The 10,243-nt window shown below is 45.8% G+C and overlaps 1 protein-coding gene across 1 annotated transcript; it reads left to right on the top strand.

Annotated features, from left to right (window-relative positions):
* The first annotated feature begins 278 nt into the window (after nucleotides 1–278).
* PTHLH (parathyroid hormone-like hormone) lies at nucleotides 279–9,248 on the top strand. Its single transcript, XM_010575318.1, has 3 exons — nucleotides 279–397; nucleotides 2,970–3,092; nucleotides 8,664–9,248. Exons 2-3 carry the CDS (start codon nucleotides 2,992–2,994, stop codon nucleotides 9,088–9,090), a joined length of 528 nt encoding a protein of 175 aa, XP_010573620.1. The 5' UTR covers nucleotides 279–397; nucleotides 2,970–2,991; the 3' UTR covers nucleotides 9,091–9,248.
* Nucleotides 9,249–10,243: the final 995 nt, after the last annotated feature.

The following is a 10,243-nucleotide window of genomic DNA, read 5'->3' as shown; positions in this document are numbered from 1 at the left end:
CAAGCCCACTGAGGCAGAGATGAGGCAAACTCAGCCATAGGAAGGTGGTTAGTGATGTCACAAGTTTGGTCTTTTCAATAAAAGCAATAGAGAAGGGTCTCCCTCACTATATATATTAGGAGAAGCTTCTGTTCTTCATAATAAAAAGAGCAGCAAGGGAGAAAAGCACCTGCTTTTAACACCCTTTATTTAGCACTACTCTGTTGCAGGCAGAATAAGAACTCTGTAGGGCTGGACTTCTTTTGAAAAGTATTACCTTTTTTTTGATTTATTTCACTTCTTTTTTTTCTTTTTCTTAAGGATAGAACATAGTTTTGGAAGCGATTGCTGAGAAGATCAACCACTGTTGGCCAGGGTGATCTCTGAGAGGCACAGAGGGCTGTAACTCAAGGAAAAGGTGAAGTAATAAATTGTGAAGAAACTTCTGTATTCCAAGTTTATAAAGGCTATTTATTTTTCCTGAGTCTGTAAGGGTTGGGGTGGGTTTTTTAATTTATTTATTTATGGGGGAAAGGAAATTCTAAAAATATTTGATGGACGTTTTACCTTTACCGTGAGCAATAGCCCTATGAGTGTGTGGGGGCTGTTTTCAGGGGATCTCACAATTATTTTTAATTAGTCGAAAGGGCAGTGCAAATCAAAGAAGTCTATTAGCTATACATTTTAATTTATAGCCTACCAGGTGTTCAGGGAATTTATTTACAGCATAAACGATTTAATGTTTTCAGCATGATTTCTATTTCAGCTCTTATGTTTTCAGTTTTATTTGCCTGTGTGGTATGAAATTTGGCTAGGGAGCTGGGCTTTTTAAATCGTGGCAGCAAGTGTCGTTTAACGTAAAATAACCTGCAGGTAGAAAAAAAAATTGGTTTGCTTTGCACGAAACTTTCTCCAGAAAGCGTTCCTTACTACGAGGAGAGGGTGAGAAAGAGCAACCAGCCTCGGTGGGTTGGTTGGGTTTGGGGTTTTTTGTTGTTGTTGGGGCTTGCCAGGAGGGTGTTGGGAAAACATTTGCTGGAAACCAGGCTGTCAGTAGCAGAAACAGGCGACCCCTCCGTACCTGGGGGAGAAGGGGGGCACCGGCCGTGCCCGCCGGCCCCTCTCCCCGGGGAGCGGCGGCTGCGCGGCCGCGGAGGGACGAGGGTTCCCGGGATGCTAACGGGACGGAGCCGGCGTCCCCAGGTGTGCCTTGCTGCCCTCCTGGGCAGGGCCACAGCCTGCGGGAGAGCCCATCCTCCGTAGTTCCCTTTGGAAGAGCCGCCCGGGGCAGTGCGGGGGCCCGGGCGGCCCCCCCCCCCCCCCCCCCCCAGGCTGTCTCCTTCGTTATAGCCGGGGGCACTTTCTTGCGCCAGCAGGCCGTATAAAGGGGCGGATTGTGTTACCTTTGGTTTTTACATCAGTGTTTTCCTGTGATGGAAAAATTTGGTCCTTCCATCGGGGGGGGGGGGGGCGGACACCCCGGCCCCCCCCCCCCCCCCGCAGCCCCGCACCGCTGCCCGCCTCGCCCGGCAGCGCAACCTGACACAGATTTTTTGCAACGCCCTGGCCGGCTCGACGGAGGGCAAAGTGGAAGGCGAAAGAGGGAGAGGAGGAGGAGGAGGAGGAGGAGGAGGAGAAAACTTTCCACTAATTTACTTTTTTGGCCCGGAGCGCCTGTGTTCATAGACGGCGAGTCCTTCCCTCAGCCCTCCCCCTTAGCCCCCCCCCCCCCCTTCCTAGCCCACAATTAACATCATTAGGAATCAACCCTCCAGCTAATAGGGGCACCGCGACGAACAACGGTAGGTGTGTGAAAGGCAAGGCGGCAAAGCTCCCAGGTTGGGCTTTGGGGGGGCTTGAGCTAAAAAGTGCCCCCCGCTGATGGGGGGGATTGCCCTTGCCCCTGTGCCGCGGCAGGGGAGGCGCTGACCCGGGGGGGTAAACACAAAAAGGGAGAGGTGGAAGAGGGGGGGAGGCAGAGGGGAACCGGGCTGCAGAAGATGCGAAGAGCTTGGCCGGAGTCCTCAGGGTCTGCCGAGTGCATGTGCTGTCGGGTGTTTCCCTTTCTTCGCTCCTTTTTTTGATCCCGGTCCCGGTCAGCGCTGATTTCTCGGCTCCTTTTCGGCCGTGGGTATCCCGCCCGGGCTCTCCCTCTCTCCGCACATGTTCCTCGGGCGCCATCTCTTTGCGAAGCCCCTCCGTCCCTCCCGCAGGGTTCCCGGAGCCTGCCGCCGAGCGTGTGAACCTCGCAGGCTCCAGCCCGAACCAACCTGCGGAGCCCAGCGCGCTGCCCAGCCCCTCAACCTCCCCGGGCTCTGAGACCTCTCGGGCTCGGCAGCGCTCTTTGCTGGAGTTCCCTGTCCTTGTCACAGCTGGGGACCCAACTTTCTGGAAGCAGAGGACGTGAACCTGACTTTTTTTTTTTTTTTTTTCCCCCAGAGGTATACTTAAAGACAGATGGATAGATGCATTCCCCTCCCCACCCCCTCCTCCTGAATCTCCGTGTGTGTGTGTGTGTGTTTACAGAGACGAGGGTAGCTGAGCTGACTTTTGGGAATCTTTCCTTATCTGCAAAGAGGGCTTCTCCTGTAACAGAAAGCCCCGAGGCAGCGGCTTAGCGGACTAGAGCTGAACGGGGCTCAGGGAGACAAATGGACGCGCTCTCCAACCCGATTCAAATAGGAGCTAGATGATTTTTCTTCTTTTTTTTTTTTTTTTAACTAATATTGAGAGAGATCTTGCCTCCGGGCAGCGAGAGGCAGAGAGAGAGAGGGAGGGAGGGAGGGAGGGAAGAAGGGAGGGAGAGAGAGGCAGACAGCAAGGAAGGGAGAGAGACGGAGCGAAGTTTGGAAGAAGTGAGCGGCTGCCGAGAGCTCCCGAAGTTTGTTTTTTCTTCCCAGCCTGGGAGCTGGGAGAGCCCAAAGCGGGGACTGCTTGAGGTCGGCGCTGGCGCATCTGTCCCTCGGGACTGATCTCCCTTTTCCTTGCAGGTTTTAAGACCCGGCGGATACAATGTTCACTAAACTCTTCCAGCAGTGGAGTTTCGCAGTGTTTCTCCTGAGTTACTCCGTGCCCTCTTACGGGAGATCAGTAGAAGGGATCAGCCGCAGACTGTGAGTTTCGCTTTTTTTTTTTAATTTATTTTTTTTTAATTACCCCCCCCCCCCCGTTTCGGTGACAGTGTGGGTGGGGAGGGGGGCGGCCGGACAACCCCCCCACCCCGGGCTGGCTCTGTGGCGGAGCGACTCCGCTTTACCTGCCCCAGGTGCTCACCGGTGGTGCCTAAGCCATAAGGCAAAAGGGCTTTGGAGCAGGGAAAAGGCAGCTTTTCAGCTGCCTGACCTTACGTAGCTTTTGGGAAGGAGATGTTAAAGCTGAGGGTCTCTTCTGCCGAGGGGAGAAGCGATGCAACTTTGCGCTTGTCCAGCATGTGCTAATGCCTGGGCACCTTTCTGCGCCCAGGGAGGCTCCTGGTAGGGAGCATCCCGTTTTATCAAACTGCTGTATGTCGCACTAAATGACATAGTCTTCTTCGGCACTGGCATGGCGCCAATATTGATAAGGGTAGGGGAAACACGCAGTAGCGAGGGCTGTCGTGAAACTGAAGTACTGAACCATTCCTTTGGATTTCTGCCACTTCAGGGGAAAAAAAAAAAAAATCCAAAGGGAGTCCAGTATCTGACTTGAGACAGAAGCATATTTTGTGATAAATGATAATGTAACTTAAGAGAGTCTGTTCAGGAAATGACCTTTTTGCTCCTTCCAAAATAATCACCGTGGTTTATACTAATCCCCCTACGCGAAGTGCAGAAGAGAAGCCACTGGGCTGATGTAGGAGCAGCTGTCTCACACATCTAACTCACTGGCTTTCACTGGACTTGCATCAGATTTTCTAAGGAAGAAACACCTCAGTCATACTGTGGAGGGCTGTATTGTTACCAAGTTCAAAAGGAAATCAGGTTGGAGAAAGAGGGTTGGAAAATCCAATCACAGCTTATAGGGAAACATGACACAGCAAACAGTTTCAGATGGGTTTCCTTGTAAATGTTTTATTACATACATAAGGACAAGATCTCCAAATAGCACTTCCTCTGCCATTTAAGCAACAAAAAAAATCCCCCAGGTGAAGTGACTTCAGACACACCTAAATTTTGGCACCAGGCAGACAGCTATTACAAATCTCCTACAGCAAATTGTGTAGAACATGTTATTGCTGATAATGCTACAGTGTACTCTTCCCAGTTCATTAACATTTAGCTGCTGTGTATTCCTGCAAGCTATTGTTGAGCTATTTCTTCCATTTGAGACCATTTTCTTCTCTTTGCATATAGAGGAACCAAACTTCAGTTTCAGAAATAAAAAAAATAAATAAATAATTAAAGTACAGTCAAATGCTGTTATTTTCTTGGCTAGGAAACTCTGAACTGGATCTAAGCCAAATTTGTTTTTTAAAAAAGTTAGATTTGCTAAGAAATACTACCTCGCTTTTTGAAGTTAGCGTTGTTCTAACACTTGTTTTTAAAGGTCAGGATTAGAGGTCTTCCCAACATCCCCATTCTGCCCTGACGGGGGGGGAAAGTGGAAGCTAAACAGTCCAAATGCGTTTCTCAGCTCCCTCTTTGCTATGGCATGTAAAACACACAGAAGAAACTGGTCAGCTGTCAGTTAGTGGCATTCACATAGTTTTGTTTGTGGGTACAGCACAAACACAGACACCACACTCAAACATGTGTCCTGTTTTAATATCACCACAAACCATTCCTAGAGTTAATGGTTAATAACTCACTTAAGCCTAGAGATATTTTTTTTCAGTCAAAGGCTTAAACCAGTAACGGATGAAAATACTGAAGCACATTATTATAGCCATGCAAAAATAATCAAAATGACATAGGCCTGGTTCTACAGACTTTACTGAGGCAAATCTCCCATGGAAAGCAATAGCAAATTGTCCCAAGAAAAGATTGCCAGACATATTATTTGTTATAGAAATGCTTTAGCTGCTAAAGAACTTCTGAGAAACCTAGTAATGCCTGAAAGTGAAATTAGATATTTTTATCAGCATGCCCAGACACTGTAGCATCGTGTCCCCAGATATATTCAAAATATTTTTCCTAACCCTGAGATAGGTTGAGCAGCTTTCACTCCCTTTGGAGCCAGTGGCAAGGGCACTCAGTCCTGCAAAATCCAGACAGAGAGCTGACTGAATCCTTTCCAGTTAGTTTGCTAAACTTACGATAGAACCCAATGTGAATAGTCAGGGATAATAACGGTTAAATAGGAGCAACTCTCTGAGACAGAAAGTTGTCACTTGAAGAATGTTGGCTCTCAGTGATGCTAGATATCTAGGGAAAAAAAAATGAAGAAGGAATGTGCCTAAAAAGAACAGCTTATCTGGAAGTACATGAAGTCAGGATAGTCACGAGTCATGGATTTCTACTGTTTTCCCCATAATGAGACATTAAGTCTCCTATGTGCATAGGGTACTCAGATACGGTAATTAGTTTGGACACTCAGGTCAAATACAAACCATCAACATCCTTCTCTCAAAAGTGCCTACCACATGTAAGCTTAGCATTTACTGCTCTTGGTTTGGGTACAGACTCTTTTTCCTTGAATGAGAGGTGCATTTTATAGAAGGATGGAAGGGACCTCTAGTGGGTCATCTTAACCCTAACAGCCTAATATTTTTTTACATATCGTACCCAATATGTGAATGCAATCATTCCAGTTTCCATTGCCTTCCTACTCTGTGTGTGTGGGTGAGATATTGTTGATACCTCCATTATGAAGCACTTCTTACATCAGCCTTCTTGAGCAAGGATTTTTCCCCTATTTACAAACATAGGAGTTTGAATAACCGAGGCAGAAGGTCAAAGAGATATGTATCTACCACATCTTCTTTGGTTTAAGGAGATTTTTGATCTAGAGCATACAAAGGAAGTCAGTAGGCAAAATGTAATCCTTAAGTCTGGCTGAGTAATAAAAGTCACGTGAAATGTAACACTACGTAATGTTATACAATCATCTGGAAGACCAGAATGTTATTTGGGGCCAGACTCAGTGCTAAATATCATACAGACATTTAAACAAAAACCCACCCTCTTTGGCACACTAACCCTTCACACGTCAATCCCTGCATTATTTTGGAAATGCATACTCACTCAAGATGCAGATCTTGTAATGCTCTTTGGCTGCCTTGTGTGTTCTGGAACCAAATCTTTAGGTTTCAGCTCTGTAAAATGGAATAGCTTTTCAATCAAGAGTACTTTAATAACAGGCTTTAGAGATTCAAGATTTTGTCACAGTGGGTAAATTGACCAAATACACATTACAGGATTAAGGCAGCTTTAGGTTGTCTGTGATAAAAGGAATTATCCTTGGTAGTTTACAAGAGGCAGTAGGAAAGCTTTGCTCATCACATGAGACATACTGTTTTAGACTCAGTAAAGCACTGAGATTTTGTATGCTTTTTTATAAACTGGAAGAGTGAAAGGAGAACTGCATTTCCCATGCAAATGTCCTGGGAAAATAGATTACTGAAGCTAGGAATGTAACGTGAGCTACAACGGACAGCTTGACAAGCAGCACAGAAGTATGCCACTCAGAGGAGTCCAAGGTGCTAGTTTTATTAGCGTACTTGCAAATCAGACTGCCCTTAATGAGAAGGTTGTTAGAGATGGCTATTGGAGAGCTTCAGGGAGTGCACAGCTCAATAAAATTCTCCTGGGCGAGATCTTGAGCTTGTGTTAATGGTCACAGCTGCACTGAAGAGAAAAACAATATGGGTTCAGCTCAGTATTATCACATTGCATCTTTGCTTAGGGACACTGAGTTGAAGGGCATAAAAAAATTGCCCTAAAGCCTGAAGTCATCCAAAACTGATTTGGGGACACTTAAAACATAGACAATGTCTGGTCAAATGTGTGCTCACAAACCTGAGTATATCTAGGCCTGATTTTGAGCAAGTATCCCTACTGTATGACTTAATGCAAAATCAACAGTCATCTTTCCGTCTCATTGTAGAACGGGGGAAAGCTGCTGTTTGAATTTTACACTGAGTAATAGAGATGTAGTAACACTTGAACCCATCACTTGAACCCAATAGTCAAAAAGTGCAGCTCTACCAAAAAGTGAAAGGGATGCTCTTAAACCAATGCTACTTGAAGTTGCTAATTTCACATAGCTCTACTGTTGATCAAATCACAAATCTCAAGAGTTTGGCTGAAGGGACTGAGAAAGATAAAGTGCAGAACACTCCCAATCATTTAGCATACTAACTTTGTCCACCACATTTTGAAACCTGGTAACATAGCAGGATAATTAGAGATGGGACGGAAGGAAGGAATATTCACTCACAGTTATGTGTCTTCTCCCATTTCACCCATATGCAGCAACAACTTCTTATCCAGCTAACTGATCAAATGATTATACGACAGGCAAGGCAGTGAATTCATTTTCTTTGGCCAGTAAGAATTCAGTCACATGCAGTACCCTGTTGCAAGATGAGAGGATACATAGTCAATCTCTGCACACAGAAGTAGGGCAATTGGAAGGATAAACTGTATTATAGCATTCATGGGAACACAGCTAAAATCCCAGCTTGCGCTCTTTCTGTGGTTCACAGTGCAGCTGTGTGTTTATCCCACATCAAGGAAAAAGCATGTATTTTCTCACGGGTATTTATTATCCAGGTGCCACTTGTATCTTCTTTCCTCAGCCATTTCATACCTTCTTTGTCAGTATGACATCTCTAAAAGACAGCTAGTTAACCATCTCCCAGTTCCTCGAAAACAAGACAGAGGTTAGTGAACCAAAAGGTCACGAACTCTGGAGAAGTACCAGAGACCCACACAAACAAACCAGGATGCTCTTGAAGAAGATCCCGTGAAGAGGGCTAATGTAAAACTCAGAGAGCGCAGCAGACAAGAAATTTGGCCCCAAAAGATCATGCTTAAAGGAATACTGGAAAGACATCTAAAACTATAATTAGACACAAGTGGCCAAGCAGTAAAATCAACAGGAGCGGCTGAGGCTCATCCCTGCTGATGCTCAGGCTGCCTCTCTGGATAGCTCATTATGGACTGAAGTGCCTATGTCTTAGGCACCCGAATTCAAACATTTTTCCATTACGCTCCTGCAAATGCACTTATTTAAATTTAGAAATGAAATGCACTTTTATGTACTTATTTATGTTTTTGAAGTACATGACTGAGCAGAAGAAAATTAGTAGAATGATGCTGTATAAACACTGCTTCCGGCTTCAATACAAGTACTTGTTATTCCCTCTCTTGCTTGACGGCAATGCTGCATTATCTGACCCTTTATTTTTCCTATCTCTGACAACTGCCTTCCTGCTTTTACTGCCTGAAGGGTGATATATTAAGAGTTGTAATGCTTTCCTAGAACAGAGCGGTGACTAATCCCGCTCCAGGTCCAGTGGTGTGTGATCGGTCAGCTGAGAATTATTACCCGCTTAGGTCTTTCCCTTCTCTGTAGGGAGCAGCTACTCTGAGAAGCAGGACTTGCTCCAGCAGTCTGACTTAACTGGATGTCTCCAAGCCTGAGAGCTGGTACACAGTCACTGTGGCCACCACTGCCAGAGGAAAGAGGAGCTTTGCCAAGTACTGGGCAATAACCAGTTCCTAAATGGTTTTTTTCCCCCCTCCTCTCTTCTCTTTCTTTAGCAAACGGGCTGTATCAGAGCACCAGCTATTGCATGACAAGGGCAAGTCAATCCAAGACTTACGAAGAAGAATATTCCTTCAAAATTTAATTGAAGGTGTCAACACTGCAGAAATCCGTGCAACTTCAGAGGTTTCACCTAACCCTAAGCCTGCTACCAACACGAAGAACTACCCTGTCCGATTTGGTAGTGAAGATGAGGGCAGATACCTAACTCAGGAGACAAACAAATCACAGACCTACAAGGAGCAGCCCCTGAAGGTATCGGGGAAGAAAAAGAAAGCAAAGCCTGGAAAACGTAAGGAACAAGAGAAGAAAAAGAGGCGAGCCCGCTCGGCTTGGCTAAACTCTGGCATGTATGGCAGCAGCGTGACCGAGAGCCCACTCTTGGACAACTCTGTTACTACACATCATCACACTTTAAGGTAATTCTGCTATATCCTTTTGCAGGGGGGCATACCATATATTTACTGATCTTCTTATCCTTCGGTGTGAGAGGCCAAGGCCTTACTCAAACCTGGAGTAATAGTATACCTTTATGCTCATAACTGGGCAGTGGCTTTTCAAGCAGTGCACAGTCTCAAGGTCGTTTCTGGAGGTAAGTACGTACCCTTTCCACTTTGTACTGGTGACAAAGTCTTTCTTTCCTATGACAAACAATTCAAGTAAACCACTTATTTCCAAAATGAGCTTCCTGAAGCTGAGTGAGTAGTAAGTAAAGTTGTTTCTGCAAAAAGAAAGCACATCATAGACATTAAAATTTCCTTTCCTGTTTTAACCGTAGTGTCTCTCATGTCAGATCTTGGTCCCACACTTGGGCCTCAGCAGATTGAAAGCTTTGAGTTTTATTTAAGGCTCTGCATCTATAAAATGGCGAAGTTTTCTTTCCTCCCTCTCAACGCCTCCCTTTTTTGGCAACTTTCCTACCCTTACTTTACAGTTTTTCATTTTACTGTTTAACCTTAGGGGAGAACACGGAAAATTTCTCTCTTAGTAATATCTGCAAACAACGCAGACCAGCCTTTTGCCATAAAATTTTCCCTGCCATTAGGACTTTTTAATTCAGCTCCATCTTTTTGCCAGCTCGTGAAACAATGACGTTGCTGCTGAAAAATGTTGAGCATTGCTTTTGGAGAGAGACGTGCTTCCCTCATGTATGACAATGAAGGGTTTTCAGGGCAGTGGCGAGCTGGAGACTTCAGCCTAGGTGTCCCAAGCGACTCGTCCGCTCGCAGCCATCTCGGCTTGAGTGGAAGCCTGCACACTTGCAGACAAAGCCAAGGAGTCCACTCCTCAGTTCTTCTCAAATGTTTGCATTTTCAACAGCAAAACACCCACCCTTTTCTCTCCTCCTCCCTTTCACTTTGGCAGAATAGAGACATAAGAGAAGTGCCACTTGCTCACAGTAAATCCCTCAGAAAGAGGCGCCAGCTGTGGGATTTACTAAAATCCAGTCTTGGGATAAGCTTTACAGGCCGCAGTTTGCAACGTGCTCCATCACCTCAACTTCTGCTGGCATCTACAGGAGTTACCGGCATTTGGGGCTAGGCGATCAGTGTCCCGGGTCATAAACCAGTCAGCA

The sequence above is a fragment of the Haliaeetus leucocephalus genome, unplaced genomic scaffold (genome assembly GCF_000737465.1).
Source record: "Haliaeetus leucocephalus isolate CR32 unplaced genomic scaffold, Haliaeetus_leucocephalus-4.0 Scaffold473, whole genome shotgun sequence".
Taxonomy (NCBI): domain Eukaryota; kingdom Metazoa; phylum Chordata; class Aves; order Accipitriformes; family Accipitridae; genus Haliaeetus; species Haliaeetus leucocephalus.
This window is presented reverse-complemented; position numbering and strand designations above follow the sequence as displayed.